Below are 13,941 nucleotides of genomic sequence, written 5' to 3'. Positions count from 1 at the left end.
CCAAGTCAATGCCAATAAAACCGAATTTACAACAATATCGAGGAACAAAGAGGAATGGAAAAGAACAAAGAAAGTCGGCTCACTAATTGGAGACACCGAGGATGTACAAAGAAGAAAACAGCTATCAAACGCCGCACTCAGTAAACTCACCAATGTATGGATTAGAGGTGACAAAATAAAGAGAAAAACCAAACTGAAACTGTACCGTGCTCTTGTAAAACCGGTACTTCTGTATAACTGCAGCACTTGGGCGTTGACAAAATCCGAAGAAGAACATCTGAATGCCTTCCATCGCACACAGCTAAGAAGGGTACTGGACATCAAATACCCCAAAAAGATCTCAAATGAATCACTCTATAAGATCACAAAAGAAAGACCAATCTCCCTTGACATTTTACAACAACGATGGCAACTTTTCGGTCACATACTACGCAGGGCAAAAAATACCAGCAAACCAAGCCATGTCGGGATACTTCCAAAATCACGGGAACCTTTTCAGAGGAAGACCGATCACAACACTCCCTGTGATCCTAAACAAAAACCTCACAACACTTGGACAAAGCATTAGTCTCATAACGGCAGGGGACCTTGAAAATCTGAGAACCCTAGCAGAGGACCGGCAATATTGGAGACACCTCACACAGGAAATACTGGAAACAGCCAAGGCGACCCGATCTTTCGGTCGAGACGCGAAAGGCATCTAAGTCAAGTAAGTCAGTAAATAGAAAAAAAATCGGGACCACGGGTCAATGTCGTTATCAGGAGGTTGTCACTATTCGGAGGTGTCGTAATCGGTAGGTTCCACTGTATTTAAAAATCATTATTATTTTATCAAATTTTGTTCTGTCTTCGATTTGTCAAAGTTCAAGATTCAGAAAATCCAGTCAATAAAAATGTTAATAAAAATAGATTATATGTGAAGTGCGTCACCAAGAGGGACGGTTGCTGCTGGCTGTTTATTTAAAGCGGTATAGATCGAAAACACATTCTCTCACCTTATGCGGGTGTTAAATAAGTACCGAACCGGAAACAGTGTTGTCTGTGTTGGAGGAAAATGTTATCTCGCCCAACAGACATTATGTCTCGTCTTTCATCTTCCTATTGGATTAGGAGCCCATTTTAAGTGCCTTGAGTGCACTCGGTTGAAATTGCGCAATATCCATGTTCTAATGGGTTTAATAATTTAGAATGATTCCAAGAGCACACCGTCACAGTACTTAATTTGAGATCACCTAAAAGTCTCATCCAGACACAAACACAGGTCCCAACTAAGAGGAATACACTCAAATGTTTACCAATCATATAATATAATATGTAAACTAAACATAATACAATACACAACAGAAAGATGATTTACAAGGAAAAAAATATCTCCCAAAACAATAATAATAATAATAATAAATGGCATTTATATAGCGCTTTACCCCATTGTCACAGGCTCTAAGCGCTTTACAGTGATATAAAACAAAACATATTACAGTGAGACAAGTGTGAAGGAAATGTGATACGAATTAATTGAACAACAACAAAATATGAAAATAATATTGCAACATTATGACGTAAAAAGATAAAACTTTAAGCCAGATTTGAACGTTGTCAACGAATCCGAGCATCTCACGTGTGACGGGAGAGAGTTCCAAAAATGGGGGGCCGAAAATTGAAAAGACTGTTCACCTATTTTACGCAATGGCTTCGGTTTGACAAGGATTGATTGGTCATTGCTTGACCTCAAGTTTCTATTGGGACATATATGTTTAGAAGGTCTTTAATATAGGAGGGACTGTTCGTGCTCAGGGATTTGTAGACAACAGTACAAATCTTATAGGCCACTCTTTTTTCAACAGGAAGCCAATGTAACTCACGGAGAAGAAGAGTTGCTGACGGGTATTTTTTGTTATTGCGTACAATGAGCCTGGCTGCGTTATTTTGAGCAACCTGAAGTTTGCTAATTTTGTCTTTAGCTAAATTCGCCCAAAGGGAGTTACAATAGTCCAATTTAGATAAAACCAGGGAATTAATTAAAAGTTCTGTTATATGCTTCGGTATTAAATTACGAATTTTGCTTATTTTTTTCATTTCTATGTACATAGATTGTATGGTGTTATTCACGTGGCTTGTCATGGAAAGATCTTTATCAATGATGACGCCAAGGTTTTTTGCTTTATTTGAAAATTCTATTGTGCTATTTCCGAGAGTAATAGGTGATTTATTTGCCTGTTTAAGGATACTCGGCCTTCCACACATTAAAATCTCAGTTTTACTATCATTTAATTTAACTTATTGTGGTACATCCAAGATTTAATCTCATTAAAACAGCTCGTAATTTGTTGTATTAAGAACTGTAAATTACTAAGGGGTGCTGAATCATATATTTGCGTATCATCTGCATAAAAATGATAACTCAGATTGAATCTGGATATCACACTAGAAAGGGGCTGCATATATATATATGCATAACTATGCATTTGACGGTTTCCCTCCCAGCCAAGGACTCCGGCCAGGGTCGGGACAAAACCAAGCAATATCATACCAAGACAAAGACAGAAAGCATGTTGGAAAACAGATATAAGGGGATAGAAGACATGGTATGTACCCCCCTGCCCACTGTGGAGGTAGGGAACCCCACCCAGCAAAAGACTATATCTAGCAACAAGTACTTAAAGGAAAAGGTGTATGAAAACCTTGTTGAACGGTGTCAACGATTTGATCCTAGCGAGCGTGAACAAGGACACAATTGTGAAAAAGATTAACAATATGAGGAGCTCGTTCCGTAGAGAACTTAAGAAAATATAACGGTCAAAGTTGTCGGGTGCCGGGAGCGACGTGGTTTATGAGCCAAACTCTGGTATTATGACCACCTGATGTTCTTGACAGACAAAGAAACCCTGAGGGAATCCCGTTCCAACATCAACCTGCAGTTACAGGAGGAAGGTGAAGGCACTGTTGACTGTCACGTACAGTCATGTTGAGGTAAGATGATTTATTTTTCTCAAACATTGGTACTCATTGATCTTGCATCTTTTTGTCGGTGATAATTTTGCACCCAAATTTATTTATTTATATTTCCCTTGTATTCATGAATCTGATCACATTTAGAAATGTCATATTTTATAACAATAAGGTAACGACAACAAAAGACAAAAAACAATGAATTAAAACTAGAGAAAATTTAATAGACATAAGTATACATTGTTCCATTACTATAATTGCATGATTGATGGCGTGATAACAATGTATGTAATCTCTTAAAGTGGGCACAATGATCTGATACATGTTTGAGGATGAAAAAATATTCTCACAATGTTTACATTTGATATCAAATGCGTAAATAAACAGGTCAACAGCAAGCAGGAAATCTTTTAAAATTAATGAATTTGGATGTGGGAGAAAATGCTTGTATTATTGGTGATAAGAGAGATAGAGTAGGAATATGACATTAACCCCATCCGTAAAACAATGGGTCAAAATGACCCAGCAGCCACATATACCCCCCTAACTTGCAAACTCTACGCTCAAAAGCATATTTAATTTATTCTAGATATCCCCCAAGAACCAAATTTTACACGTCATGTGAAGAGTTCAAAAGTTGGAGGTAAATCAGAAGCAAATGAGTGGTCTGGTCGAATAAGTTTGCAGGTACAAGGCTGTTCATTCTGACCCATATACCTTCATAAAGAGAAAAATACATGCATTGCTTTATTAAGTACTTTTGCAGTTGCTTGCCATTATGTGTAGTATAAATTACCTCCCTTTGCAAATAAAAAATTGTAAATTATCTCCCTTTGGAACTTACTTTTCTACAAACAACATTGCTGTTAGAAGAAGATTGTTTGAATCATTCCAATTTGAAAATCAAGGTAGTGATGTTAGCAATGCTAGTGAGGAAAATGCAGACGAGGAATTCAATTGCTTTCCCCAAAGATTTAGCAGCAGCTTCTAATAGTCTCACAGTACAATATTGTGACAGTCTCTCCGGAGACCTTAGCTGTCAGGGAGTCAAAGGATTTTCCTTGTTTGTTGTTATCATTGAACTATAACATAGTAAAGAACATATACAACCAGAACAACGTATTTGGCTATATAAATGTATAGAATATTAAGGGAAACAAAATTGAGTCGTTTGTTTTATCCGAGGTTCATTGAATGTAAATTGTACAATAACACTTATGATACTATAGCTGCCAACTTTTCAAAATGCAAAAACGTATTATTATACGCGGTGCTGCGCGGACGCCCAATTCATGTCTTAAAATGGAATATTTATTAATGTACTTAAGTACTAGAATGGTCTGAACTGTAATACTAAGAGAAGCTTACCTTTATCATCATACTGGGTAGGCATAAGTGACGGGGAGGTGGTGACAGAAGCAGATTACTGAGGCTTGGACTTAACAGCCTCCTTTGTGGCTGTCTTTGCCCTCTTCAGGAACTCTGAGTCAAGTTAGGAAAAATAAAGACTGACTTCTGGGGCAGCCTGAGCACAGACATGCTTTCAGGACTTCTCATTGTCAAGTCTTATAGCACTCCATGCTATGACAGTGAGTTCAGCTCAGAATTCCTGAAGAGGGCAAAGACAGCCACAAAGGAGCTGCATTGGTGTGAGCATTAGTGTTTTTTTTTGTTTTTTTTTTCTTTCTCTGGATTGGCCAAATCGTACTAAGTACGATTTTATCGTACTGGTTGGCAGCTATGTGATAATAATGAAGAATTATTAATAATAATATTAATAATAATAATTATAATAATATAATAATAATAATAATAATAATAATAATAATAATAATAATAACAATAATAATAATAATAATAATAATGATAATAATAAAAATAATAATAATGATAATAATACGTGATAGATAGAGTATCATTTATAACATTAACAGTGCTTTACACAGACTCAAAGTGGCCTGTTTAGCCCAAGTGGTAGAGCGTTGCTGTCATTTATATTGTTGTTGATATAATTTGTTTAGTGAAAAGGACTAAATAAACACTCGAACTTGAAACTTGTACTTTTGAAACTTGTGCTTTTGAAGTTTTAAAATCTAATTAAATTTTAAGAAAAAAGGCATGCCTTAAATATAAGCATGATAAAAAACAATGGCTGGATTGTTAAAATAAAGAACAGAAAGTGTCGCCAACATTCTTAATCAAACTTTAAGTGGCTTGATGTGTCCAACTACGGTCGGTCTCAACTTTTTCACTCATTCCTCCACAATTCCAAATCAAGATGATTATCCTGCTCAGGTTCAGTCTAGATCCACCACCATCAAATTGTCTTTAGAAAATATCCTGAGTTATCTCTCTTGGATCGAGAGGCATGATGCTTCTCTGGTCAGCCCCGAAACCGCAAAGCAGACAGTCCATCTCATAATGCTGGAGGGAACATTAAGATTGTGAGAATTAAAACATGATAGGATGAAGATAAATTAAACTATTTTTTTAAAAAGTCAATGGCAGTAAGATAGAATTGAGGTAGTTATGTCAAAATGTAAATATGAGGACACAAATCAAAGCTACATGAAGGACAATTACATCTGTCTTTTGGACAGTTTGGGTTACACACTTTCATCAATCAACTATAACTATAATCAAAACTGCTTCATGAAAATCACAAGGATAGTAGTGGATAGTTTTGTATATATGCCGCCCCAATCAAATATGCAAATTAGGTCATGTAACCATGGCAGCCATATTTGAAGCTAATTAATATGCAAATTTGCTATGTTACCGTACATTTCAACCCATAATTTCATCCAAAATGAAAAAAAAAATATTTCAAGGCTGGATATTATTATTATTAACAAAGTAATTAACCAATTATTTTGTTTGTGTTTTGCGCTAAGTAAAGTGACTGAAAATTATGCAAAATCTTGAAGAGAAAGAACGACTACAAGAGGACAGTACAATATCAGGAAATAGAAGCATAAAATAGCTCAGAAATAGTTTTTTCTTCTTCATTCGACTCAATATTCTTTGGGTTTGTATTTCAGTAAAGATCATTAGCCACTATACAGGATTTCCAAAACATTCCAAACCTATTCATTATTAACACTATCACAAGCACCACACCCACTTCTGCCACAATATTCTTTGGGTTTGTATTTCAGTAAAGATCATTAGCCACTATACAGGATTTCCAAAACATTCCAAACCTATTCATTATTAACACTATCACAAGCACCACACCCACTTCTGCCACACCCACCATTTTAAATTTAAATTGAGCTTAAATTGAGCTTTATATAGCGCAATATCCACTAAATGTGCTCAAAGCGCTTTACAAGGGGTCTCTGGTCAACAGCAATATTTAACATGTAGGACGGGACATGCTGCCTGTTAGGCGATATTACAATTTTTCGGACAATGACAACGCTGTTAACGGCCAGGTACTCATTTTACACCCGAGTACGGTGAGAGAAAGTGAGTAAAGAGTCTTTTCCAAGGACTCAACTATGCGCCGAGCGCGAGGCTCGAACCCAGGACCTTCCGATCCGAACGCGAGTGTCATACCACAAGACCACATAGCCGCAATGACCCAGCAGCCCACATATACCCCACCACTCGTTTGAGGCCTCATTTCTTCGTCATTATCAATGAAACTGGAATAAAAAACGAGTTCTTGAAACCCCAATCATTATCTGAGAATAAATCATTTCCTTAATCAGAATCATGTCTATTAATTTCTCCATCCTCATCTGAATCCATCCGTATGACTTGCAATGTAATTAATTTCAATAATTTCATTCCATAATGTCAATGAGACCATCATTGTTTTGTTTGTTTGTTTGTTTTTAAGGGGTTTACGGCGCTTGCAACTCATTTAGGTTATATCAGTGCCAGTAAAAAGGAAGAAAATGGGATAGTAAAAAGTTCTAGAATTACAATTAAAGCACCCAAGAGAAAGTAAGACAAGGGGGAATGGGAACAAATAGGGATCAGATGTAGATTCCAAGAGCACACCACCAATGTACTTAATTTGAGATCACCTATAAGTCTCATCCGGACACAAGCACAAAATCCAACAAAGAGGAATACACTCAAATGATTACATTATACATTAAAAATAACAAATATAATAATACATAACAGAGAGATGATTTACAAGGAAAAAAAAAAATCACCTCCCAAAACAATAATTATGCATTTGACTGCTTCCCTCCCAGCTATGATTCCGGCCAGGGCCAGGAAAAAAACAAGTAATCTCATTCCAAGACAAAGACAGAAAGCATGTTGGAAAACAGATATAAGGGGATAGAAGATACAGTATGTACCTCCCTGCCCACTATGGGAGGTCAGGAACCCCACCCAGGGACCATCATTGTAGACTGACAGTCTCAATTGAGGTCTTAGAGAGTGCTTGCAGTCACATCAGTGCAATTTTGATACGCGTGGGCTTCGTACTTTACTCATTTATTACAGCTATATGACTGATGCCTTTTGGCATATCTGGCAATCCAGCCGGCAGTTCAGTTCAGACCTAGGCCTTATGTAGCAACTAAAGAGTTATGCTTGTGGACGAGACAACAATTTGTTTTTCACAGGGGCTCTATTGCTAGCCAGGCATTCATTTTACACCTGGAAATAGTATGAGAATGTGAGTAAAGAGCATTTTTCTAAAGGGTTCAACTTTGCATGTAGAAAATACAGAAACATTCAATAGAGCACTAAACACGATTCAGATAGCTGACACGTATATTTAATATTTTATGATGGATTTGTGATTTTTGCGGTGATAGGCACATAGAGCCTTTTGCAAAAATTATGATCTGAAGACCTTGTGCCATCCACAGCAGGACTCAAACTTGGGAGGTGTGGACACAGATCTACGTGACATGAAATACACACTAGATTAGCCTGGACCGTTTAAATGATAATAATACAATGAAATCTAATTTACGCATACATAACTGCTGGGTTTGACTTCTAATTGCACGCATCAGCATTATAAAAAAGAATACAATATTACACTTAATGAAAAGAAAAAAATGATGTTAAGGTGGAAAGAAAAATGTAATTAAAAAAAATAAATAAATAAAAATCTCTGTTGACACTGTTAAAACATTAAATAAAATGACAGTTACCATCCAAAGGGAAAACTACACACACAGTACCCAGGCGAGTTTCTGTGCCCCTGCTAAAGCTGAAAAAGGCAACTAACATTTACTACACAAAATCACTTGCTTACCTGGTACTTGTCAATGACTTTGAATGTGTACTCATGCTCAGCACAAACATGTTGACAGTTAGTACAAGTGTCTGAGGAAAAACAGATTTTAAATGTTGCCAGTAGTTATATCAGTAAAGAAAGGCGTGGCAAAATCACACCTGCCACGGATAAAATAAAAACAAAAACAATAATGCATACTCCAACTAATCATATAATCAGGGAATAAGGAAATCTGAATTAACCCAAATTGCATGATTTCTATCTCTAATAATATAAATTTTCACACTAAAATGCTTGTAAATTGATGTAGTAGTGTTTATTTTTCACACAAGCAATTCTGAGCAAAAATAGAAAAATTCCTTCATCTCTTTTCCTTTAAAAAATAGTGATTGAAATATGAGAATCTGGAGAAGAAAATCAGAATATATATGGATCCCGAAAAAATCTATAGTAAGTGGCAGGTGTGTATGTGACCTGTCATTTAAAAAAATAAAAGGTAAAGATTATATCATCCGTGTGGGGATGATGATGTGCTATATTCTTCTTCTTCTTCTTCTTATTATTATTATTATTATTATCATTATTTGCCGTTTCCTCTCTACTAAGATAGGAGGAGGAGGAGGAGGAGGAGGAGGAGGAGGAGGAGGAGTAGTAGTAGTAGTAGTAGTAGTAGTAGTAGTAGTAGTAGTAGTAGTAGTAGTAGTAGTAGTAGTAGTAGTAGTAGTAGTAGTAGTAGTAGTAGTAGTAGTAGTAGTAGTAGTAGTAGTAGTAGTAGCAGCAGCAGCAGCAGCAGCAGCAGTAGTAGTAGTAGTAGTAGTAGTAGTAGTAGTAGTAGTAGTAGTAGTAGTAGTAGTAGTAGTAGTAGTAGTAGTAGTAGTAGAAGCAGTAGAAGCAGTAGTATTAGTAGTAGTAGTAGTAACTTGAGCTTTTATATAGCGCAATATCCACTAAACGTGCTCAAAGTGCATTACAAGGGGTCCCTGGCCAACAGCAACACATAACATGTAGGACGAGACATGACGCCTGTCAGGCGATATTACAAATTTTTGGGACAGAGACAACGCTGTTAACAACCAGGTACTCATTTTACACCTGAGTACGGTGAGAGAATGTGAGTAAAGAGCCTTCTCCAAGGACTCAACTATGCGCCGAGCGAGGCTCGAACCCAGGACCTTCCGATCCGAAAGCGAGTGTCATACCACTAGACCACATAGCCGCACAGTAGAATATCAGAAACTTATCAGTAGTAGTAGTAGTAGTATGAGTAGTAGTTGTAGAAGTAGTAGTAGTAGTAGTAGTAGTAGTAGTAGTAGTAGTAGTAGTAGTAGTAGTAGTAGTAGTAGTAGTAGTAGTAGTAGTAGTAGTTGTTGAAATATCATAATGCCTGTAATTCAGAGCAATCTAGCATCCCTGAATCATTGAGGGCATGCAATTCAACTCATCATACTCATACTGCTAATTGATCAGTTTTGTCTTCATCCATACAAGTACATGTGCCTGTTCCATATCTACAAATAAGTTTCTGATATTCAGAGGCAGAAATAGAACAAAAGTGTCTTACTCTTACGCCTCAAATTGACTCACGTTCATATTTGATTATTTCATCTGTGTCAGTCTCCTTGCAAACTCTATTCACAGCTTTGATGTCTCTCCCACCACAAATGCAACACTGTGTGAAATTCACCATGTAGGATCCAGAGTCTGTGCACATTGTATCCTAAAAAGACAGACATAAAAACAAATACTGTAATTAAATCACCAAAAACCCAGTAATACGAGTCTCCGTAATTCAAAAGGCAATGATAGCTGAAGCTTACTTCAAAGTGTCTAGGGAAATCAAGTTTTAAGATCATTTTTAGATAGTTTTAAACAAGAAGAAACATGATAATGACAGACATTGGGGGATGGGGGGGGGGGGGGGGGGGGGGGGAAGAAATAATTAGACTTGATTGCTATACTTTTACATTTTTTAAAGGGTATACAAATCATCAAGAATCCGCCATCTCCCCCCCCCCCCCACACCCCGATAAAACGAAGATGACGTCACTCTGGTCTTTGTTATTGCTTTTTGCCATCTGCGTTTATGACTAATTCTCAATTGATAACTAGGTTCAGTAAGTGAGTGTGTTTTAATGATGTAACAGCCTAATAAACCCCAATTTTTTTCTGGGTTTCGTTTACCGATATTTTTTTTTAATGGCTTTTCAGCCTTGGCTATTGTTAAATGAAGCGTTGATTTTATCAATTGATCCATGTTTCATTTCATATTTGGTTTGTCTCTCGGTGTCTATTTTTTTCTAAACAAAAGACAAGAGACGAATTTAGACATAGTTTAAACTGATAGCAGTCATGTTGTTGCCAAGACAAAGCGATTGTTTTTGTCAATCGTGGCCTCGTTACAACTAATGTAGAGTTTAAGTGTCAAGATATGATGTCATTTTAAAAATAATTACAAAGGAATACCCCCTGCTAGTGGTTTATTGATTAACATTAATAGTCAAAAATTAAAATATGAGGATTCATCCTAATATGCAAGAAAATTGAAAAAGCGTTGTCAAGCGTCTTTTATTTTAGGGAATATGGTACCCGCAATAGTTATAATTTGGGGATTTGGATATTGGAAAGAAAAAAGGAAAACAGAAGAAGAAAAAAACGACTTCGAAGTGCCATTTCGTTTTCTAAATTATTCTAATTTTTCTAATGCTTTCATGAAAGACAATGTGTAGGAACAATAAGAGTTACTCATACTCATAGCTAATACTAATGAAGCAGTACATGTGCACACGGTAGAAAATCATCCTTTTGGGCCATTAGGACTGGATCAAAATGGGTAATAAGGTGATGTTTTTTTGGGGTTTTTAAAAATCAGGAATTGATGGAACTTTAAGTTAAACTTTAAGATGGGAAAAGAAGCAAATAAATATATGAATGATTTTTCTTTTTCAGTTTTCGTTTTGGTGAGATTTGTGATAACTGTAGAATATTCGACTCTCAAGCAAAGAGAGCTAATCAAAAATAATTGGGTGGCTAGGTGTGACAGAGAGTACTTATTTCAGACCAAACACTTTTATCATTCTTCAGTGACACAGAATGTAACTTTAAGTTGTTCATTCTACACCTTCAAGCTGGTGGTGTAGAGATAGTCCCTCTTAAACTAAAAAAAAATGTCAATTCAGCTTGATTCATTTTGTATGCAAATCAAAGCAAATTACTCTGTCAAAAAAATGAATGTTCTTTACAATCCATCAATCATTCATTTATTGCTTTTGAGAGTGTCAATAACACATTCATTATGCACAGAGCACAATAGATGCAGGGTCGGCCTGTGACAAGCTGGGGCTGTGACTGTGACAAACAGCGGTATGCTTACGCGCAATCCACAATGTACATTAATGTTGTAATGTAGCTTTGTTCGTGCGCTTCGCTTTGTTATTATTTTCAACGCTTTGTTATGCTATGTCTGCTTTATCTGTTTTCGTAACTGTTTGCTTTTCTGCTTGTGTTGCAGATCATCATGCTTCTCGTCGTACCTCTTTTGAATGTTGAATAAAGCCTAGACTTAGGTTTAAACTAAATACAGACTCTTTGACACTGATTTCAATTAATATCCATCTATTTCCTTGAATCTCAACGCAATCTTTTTTATTTTTTTCATTATTAGACAACATAATTTGACTGCTATTATTATTTATCTTCATCAACATAAAACATCTGGCCAACAAAACATCGATAAGATAAAATGACTCCGCTCGGCAGGGACCGAAAGTACCAGCAGAATACCTATTGCTATCACTATCACTATACTATCATCACTCACATCACTTCACAATGGCATCATGTTGATCTCGTGGGAACGTATTTACGTATTTATTGTTGCCTTTCAATGTTTGTTGTTGTTTGGTTATTAGGTTGCCGTTGTGAATTGTTTTCATGTTTGGGTGTCCTTGTGAGTTCCATTCACTGTTGTGCGTTATTCTTCCTGTGAGTTTGTGACGTCACTGGGTATAAAATCGATCTTACCTCCTTTTTGGAAGCTCTTACTCTTATTTCTAGTATGATATTCACAATGGAATGTTGATTGAAATTAGGAGAGGCCTTCCGTAAGCTCCTACATCCCCAGTATTCTTATAATGTTCTATTGTGGGGTTTGGGAGGGGGAAACTTTTAAAATAAAATAAAAAGTCTCCCCCTCCCAAACCCCCTACTAGATAGAAGAACATTATAAGAAAAGTTTCCCCCCTCCCAAACCCCCGAATAGTAATAGAACATTATTTAAAAATACAAAAATACTGGGGATGTACGAGCTTACGGAAGGCCTCCTGAAATTAGTCAAGTGCTGACACTGTTTTTATTACCAGACGAGCATACCCGGACTATTCGCATGATGCCTTGATGCATGGCATTTTTCAACCGCTCTATCACCCACTTCGGAGAAGTCTTTTTCTTTCCTTAGATTTCATATTAGAGACCTAGGCCTAGACTTAGACTTAGACGTCTATAATTAATATTATTTTCGGACTGACTATTTTCACCGTACGGTGAATATAGTGTTTTAGTCTATTTTCACCGTACGGTGATAATAGCCTGACAAACTATTTTCATTGTATGTATTAGCCAATCAGAAGCCAGGATATTAACTGTGACGTATGTGCCTTTGCATCCAGACCATTAGAATTCGACCCGACATCATTTTCTTCCTGCGTGCAGACCGGTTTTTTAAAAAAGAAAAAGTTTGCCTAGAACAAGGGAGGCCTCCAGAAAGCTCCTCGTTATAGCATTTCTTTCACTTTCAATTTGTATTTTTCACTTTGGACCTTTTGTCAGACGTTTATTTATTCAATTTGACATCAACTTAAAAATCTCCTAATCTGACCATTGTTTTGATTCTCGGCCGCTATCTTGAGTTGTAAGGTATTGAAAGGCAGTGCAAAGCAGTCCTAGGGTTGTTTTTTTTTGTTGTTTTTTTTTCCTATTAGTATTAGGGGTAGTTAAAGGTTCTTGGTTGTATTTTTTCTTAGGAGCGAATATTTGGCATGATGAGCTTTCGGAAGGCCTCCCAAAGCTATAATAATACAGGCGGGATGGCGGATTCAGAATTGGTTACAGTTACCGATGAAGCTTTACAATTTCGTGGCGGCGATGGGGTCTCGAACCCGCGACATTTCTGGTACAACAACAACACCTGGCCGGGGAGGGCGTGGCTCTACTGTATGAGTATGAGCTATTCACAACTCGAGAAATAGTGATTTCAATCTCTATGTCTATCTTGAGACACTACTACCCCCGACTTCTTGAGGTCATGGGTTCAACACAGACAAACGCCGCGAAGTTTGTCAACTACCAAGATACCATTATCACCGTACGCGACGACGGTGAAAATAGTGTGTCAGTGTCAGGCTATTTTCACCGTACGGTGAAAATCGTCCACCAAGATATTACCGTACGGTGAAAATAGCCTCCTACACACGGTCAGGCTATTATCACCGTACGGTGAAAATAGCGGCTTCCTATTATTTTTATTTTCTATCACTATCGTTAACCAGATTGAGAAATCCGTCCACGAAACTCAAAACACTTACGCGATTTGGGTATTCCTCTTTGACGCATTTCTCACACATAATGAAATAATTAACAGTCAGCGAAAATTTACAGACCAAGTTGAGATTAACGTTTTTCCAACTTTTTAAGTCTAATAGACGTATAGTATACAACAAAGCAAGGGCGAGAATCGAAACCGAAACTACGTTCACCTCGGCGGAAATAAGAGTCACGTC

General features: G+C 36.9%; 1 protein-coding gene across 1 annotated transcript; it reads right to left on the bottom strand.

The window, feature by feature from the left end:
- Positions 1-1,377: 1,377 nt before the first annotated feature.
- LOC144965978 (protein Churchill-like) lies at positions 1,378-13,916 on the bottom strand. Its single transcript, XM_078901906.1, has 4 exons — positions 13,747-13,916; positions 9,752-9,884; positions 8,186-8,256; positions 1,378-5,373 (listed from the first exon to the last, which is right to left on the bottom strand). Exons 1-4 carry the CDS (start codon positions 13,783-13,785, stop codon positions 5,278-5,280), a joined length of 339 nt encoding a protein of 112 aa, XP_078758032.1. The 5' UTR covers positions 13,786-13,916; the 3' UTR covers positions 1,378-5,277.
- Positions 13,917-13,941: the final 25 nt, after the last annotated feature.

This window comes from Berghia stephanieae, chromosome 1 (genome assembly GCF_034508935.2).
Source record: "Berghia stephanieae isolate SIO BIC M18660-M18661 chromosome 1, UCSD_Bste_1.3, whole genome shotgun sequence".
NCBI classification, from domain to species: domain Eukaryota; kingdom Metazoa; phylum Mollusca; class Gastropoda; order Nudibranchia; family Aeolidiidae; genus Berghia; species Berghia stephanieae.
This window is presented reverse-complemented; position numbering and strand designations above follow the sequence as displayed.